Genomic DNA, 5,362 nt, shown 5'->3' with positions numbered 1-5,362 from the left:
TCTGCTACAAACAGTCAAAAGGACAACTACAGTTCCTGGGATATGTGTATTTAGACAATGCATCACCTGAGACTGGAGTGAATGTGAAGATGGAAGGGAGTGCAGATAAAGACCAGAACTGCACATTAACAGTAGAAGAACTCAGCCTGAGCAGCAGTGCAGTGTACTACTGTGCTGCTAGTTACACAGTGCTGCGTATCAATGCTCCTCAGTACAAAAACCTCCTCATCACACATTTTGTTTTTCTCTCTGTATAACAGCCCCTTGCACCTGTCATCAAACCAAATATTCAGCCATCAAAGAAAACACTGAGCTCTTACTGTGAAAAGACTTGCAGCCTGAGGACAGCACTGTTCACTTGTGCCGTCAGTAAACACAGTGATGCACATTTAAGAGTAGGCTTAAGACTTTTCTCTTTGATAAAGCCTATAGTTAGGCCTGGGTCAGGTGAGTCCAGAACCATCCCTTAGTTACTCTGTTATAGGCCTAGACTCCCGGGGGACATCCCATGATGCTCTGAGCACCTCTCTCCTCCTCCTTCTCTCCATCTGCATGCAACCTCATCCCATTAATGCATGTTACTAACTCGACTTCTTCCCTTCCCCGGAGTATTGGGCTCTCTCTCCTCTCTCCTCCTATCGCTTCCTGCAGGTGTTTTCGGCTCTGGAGCTGTGGAGTCTGGATCTGTGGTTGGAGTCACCTGCTGCCTCCATGTTCCTGCTCAACACCCTCTGCTACAATTTTCTATGTCTGTATGTCTCTCTCTTTCCCTCTCCCCCAACCGGTTGAGGCAGATGATCACCCACCCTGAGCCATGGTTATGCTCAAAGTTTCTGCGTCTTAAAATGAAGTTTTTCCTTACCTCTGTGGCCGAGTGCTTGCTCTTGGTGGGAGTTGTTGGGTTTCTGTAAATAACATTACAGATTACAGTCTAGACCTGCTCTTTTATGAAAAGCGCAATGAGATAACTTGTTGTGATTTAGAAATAAGAATTGAATAAAATTAAATTGATGTGAGTAGGAGCAGCTGAACAATAACTGGTTGTTAAGACAATTGGTGAGTGTATTAGGAAGCAAATGTTTGCTTTTATATCGTTCCAGCAAGTGGCGCTAGAGTTACAGAAATACTCTTCAGTTCAACACATGAAGCACAAGGAAATGTGATGTAGCTGGTTTATATCTGATAGGAGGGTGCTGATAAAGAGTTAACAGAGCCACTATTCTGCCACCAGTTTATTCAGACAAGAGGGCAACATGCTGACAATACTGTTTTTTTACTCTTCGTTCATTGGTAATAATTTTTATAATTCAGGAATACCACTTTATTTCTATCTTCTGCATTGATAATTGATTCCCCCTTTTCCAGGTGTCTGTCTGGGTCTTGATGTCCGTCAGTCTCCCTCTGACCTCATCACCAAATCTGGAGACAAAGTGGAGATTTTCTGCAGCCATGATAAAACTGACTACATGTTGATGCTCTGGTACCAGCGCTCACCTGGAGACACGGCCATGAAACTCATTGGATATTTGTACTTTAAAGATGTCACAATGGAAGAGTCATATAAAGAACATTTTAATATCTCTGGAGATTTGGGGGGAAATACAGCAAAGAACGCCTCTCTTATAATCAAACCTGTAGAACAAGAGCACCGTGCTGTTTACTACTGTGCAGCTAGAGAAGCACGATGACAAATATCCCGTCTGCACTTTACAAAAACTCTGCTTAATCTTTTCTCATCACTGGTTTATAATAAGAAAAGGAATTAACTGCTCCCAGACACCTGCTTTTGTGGTTGAACTTTGGTTTGATGCAATCATATCATCATCAGCTACTAAAACTGTGCTGTGTTAACCAGTCAAGCAATTAGTTACACTTGAACACGTACTGTAATGAAATCTGTCAATAGAAAAAACCTCTTGTGTGGGAATCAGGTGACAGGAAGAGCGTATCAGCTTAATGTGCAACATGAAGCCACGCCTCCTTTCTACATCACGTTTGCTTCCTACTTAATGTGACTGTGTTTAAGGAGAATGCAAAAGCAGAAGAGGCACGGTCATAACTTAATACCAAGTTTGATACATGACTTCAGAATAACTGTCTCTACATGATGATTAGATTTCTCTTTTGTCATCTCCTCACAGGTAACAACTGCTTCACTGTGCAGCACAATGTACTATATTTAATACTACATCTTAAATAGGAGTTGCACAATATGAGGAAAAATGCAAAAACAATATTCCGTGAGATAAATTAAACAGGTATCAGAATGTACGCAGCTCCGCTGCTTTCAGTATGCTGCTCAAATAAAGCAAATGCATGTTGACTTTAAAAAGCCAAAGAAAATCATGTCTAACTTTTTTTAATTGAACAAATTTAACATTAAATGCACCAAGAAAAAGTGTAGTTTTTTGTTCAACTAACATAAAAGAATCTCTAAGTGTTTTTTGTGATCTGTTTAATGCGCAAGGTTAATGAAAAACAAAAAAATAAAACTATATTTTGTGCAGCCCTGTCTTAAATCAATCAAGTGTCCAACTGTCCTTGCAGCAGGTATTTCTCTGGGGGTTCAGGTCCATCAGTCTCCCTCGGCTGCGATCAGGAAGGCCGGTGATGATGTGCAGCTCACCTGCACTCACGACCAACCTGACTACACCGTGATGCTGTGGTACCAGCAGTCGCCTGGAGACAAGGCTCTGAAACTCATCGGACATGTAGAATATAGTAGGATAAGCTATGAAGAATCGTATGGAGAGCATTTCAATATCACTGGAGATCTAAGTGGAAACACAGCAAAGAACGGCTCTCTCTTCATAGTGGACCTGAAAGAGTCGGAGCACAGTGCACTGTACTACTGTGCAGCTCGATACACACGTTGAGGAGCATCTCCTTTCAACTACACAAAAACTAAAACACCACAATTTATCAACCGTGGTTTTTGTCGTCAACAGCCAGCTGCAGTCTCTGTCATGTGATTTCTGCCTCACTTCCTCGCGTTTCCGCTCAGTGTTTACGGATTCAGAGCAGTCATTATAGCCAGTGTAGACGTCTGATGAGCTTTCCCATCAGATAACTAAATCAGCATTGGACAAACAACTAAAATGATCTGTTTTCTACTCTGTTGTCATCTCATAGGTAATGTTATCTCTTCTCCCAATCTACGAAATGGTAGTTTTTTTCTTCATGTGGAAGCGAATGAACTAGGGCTGCACAAATGGTTTTTTAATCGTCGTCACGATAACTGGTGCAATAAACACATCCTGACAGAGATTTCTTTGTGTTGGTTGAATATAAATCAGTTTAAACTGCACTTTAAAATGTAACTGTCACCTTTTTTTTTTGTCGTGCCTTTTATAGTCAGTGATCAATTTGTTCGAAAAAAGAACATTGGATTTCTTCTTATTCCTTTTAAATTCAACAAGCACTTTTTTGAATTTCAGCAGTACTCTGAAAACAGAAAGGCAGAACTGAGGACACCTTAATGTCTCAAAAGGCTGTCTGTGCCGCTAAATGAAACCTTGGGTTTTGTCTCTTTTTGTAGGTTTTTCTCTGGGGGTTCAGATCCATCAGTCTCCCTCCGCGGTGATCAGAAAGGCCGGTGATGATGTGAAGTTGTTCTGCACACACGGAAAAAGAGACTACAGAGTGATGCTGTGGTACCAGCAGTCACCTGGAGACACTGCTCTGAAGCTGGTCGGATTTGGATACGCACAGTTCACCAACGACAGCGTGGAAAAGCCATTTAGAGAACATTTCAAATTAGCCGGAGATTTGAATGCCGAGGCCAAAAATGTTTCCCTTTCCATAAACAATCTAAAAGCGCTTGAACACACCGCAACTTACTTTTGTGCAGCCAGAGAAGCACGGTACATCAAACATCCACCTGCTCTTGACAAAAACCTTGTCACGCCTCCACTCTGAATGTAGGTCAAAGATTATCTCCCCAATGGTCACGTGACTACTTGTGGTTTTACTTTGATTTGCCAACTTTTCACTCTTTTTCCATCATGTTTTTAAGTTGTCATGATTCACTTCCCTTTCCTGTTTTAGACAGCTTGTCCTTTATTCGTCATACTCAACAGCACTGACACCCACAAACAGAGCCTGATTTACAATTATCATGCAATTTAAGGGATTAAAAACATACAACAAGTATTTAGTCCTCACAACTAAAGCCGAAAATTGCTCAAATTATGCTGTCTGGCCTTTGTCCCTTTCCTTCATTGTGTTATATATCTTTTTAGTGCATGTTATAGATTTACAAAGTGAAAAAGCCCAAAGACCCCCCCCCCTTCAAAGGGAACACTGTTCACAAACTGCTCCAAACAGCTCTATTGTAGTCCAGCCTTTACTTCAGAGACAAACTTTAATCACGCCCTCATACTGCTTCTGACTGGCTAGTAGTCCTTACCTAGGTACTGTGCATGAGTAACTCCCAACAAAGATGGAACAGAAGTGAGATGTCTCACTCTGTAGCTAGAACAGAGAGCTCAACACACAGGGTGAAAAGAGGAGCTGCAGCAATGTGCAGTACAACAAAAATATGGTGTTTTCTGAAAATTAAACCATGTAAACCTATTCTAGTGCAACCTCCAAATACAATTAGGAAACTGAGAATAAGTATTATATGAGCACTTTAAATATTCCCAATCCCAGCTAGGGTTTACCGTGTCATGCCAGACCACGAAAGATTTGCTACTTGGCTGAAGGAAACCATGTCACACAACACCAGCGCCTCAGCGAACATAATACAACTTTAGAGGCCAACTATTGTAGGTTATTACCTACTTATGTGGTAATTATCTTGAATTTCACACAGTCTGTGCAGCATTTTTCTCACCACTCGGTGCCCACTCCCAACATTCATTTACTAATTTCAAACTAAAGTGGGTCATCAGTGCACAAGGTAAACTTTCACTCATCATCAAAGTTTCAGCCATCAGCGCTTTCTTCCCTTTTTTTCAGGAAAAGGCAGGCGTCCTGAATGAAAGAAGGTTTTTCACTGTCAACTTATTCTTCCTGTCCCGCCTTCTGCTGCACAAAGCTGAGAGACTCTAGCTGGTTTGTCACATTCAACAAGATGCCATCTCATTTTATCCTTTCCATCATCACCGTCTTCTGGATTAAAGGTATTATACATTCATGAAGCCATATTTTCTCATTTTGAAGATAACCTTCAAAAATCTTTATAGGTGAAGCAACATTTCCATCCACTGATAATTGATTCCGTATTTCTTACTGTAATTTACACACGATAAGGGTTTTATCCACCGAACTAAAAACTACAATTGTCCTGATCTCTTTACAGGGGTTTATCTCAGTAAAGAGAAACAAGTGTTTCAGACTCCGACTGAACTGTTTTGGG

At 41.1% G+C, this 5,362-nt stretch overlaps 1 gene segment (V, D, J or C); it reads left to right on the top strand.

The window, feature by feature from the left end:
- The first annotated feature begins 1,708 nt into the window (after nt 1-1,708).
- LOC117935538 lies at nt 1,709-3,127 on the top strand. The segment is given in 2 exon segments: nt 1,709-2,141; nt 2,548-3,127. Coding segments are annotated over 2 exon segments (366 nt in total).
- The last annotated feature ends 2,235 nt before the right edge of the window (nt 3,128-5,362 follow it).

This window comes from Etheostoma cragini, chromosome 20, assembly GCF_013103735.1.
Source record: "Etheostoma cragini isolate CJK2018 chromosome 20, CSU_Ecrag_1.0, whole genome shotgun sequence".
Lineage (NCBI taxonomy): Eukaryota > Metazoa > Chordata > Actinopteri > Perciformes > Percidae > Etheostoma > Etheostoma cragini.
Note: the sequence above shows the minus strand (reverse complement) of the source record. Positions and strands in the feature narration are given on the sequence as shown.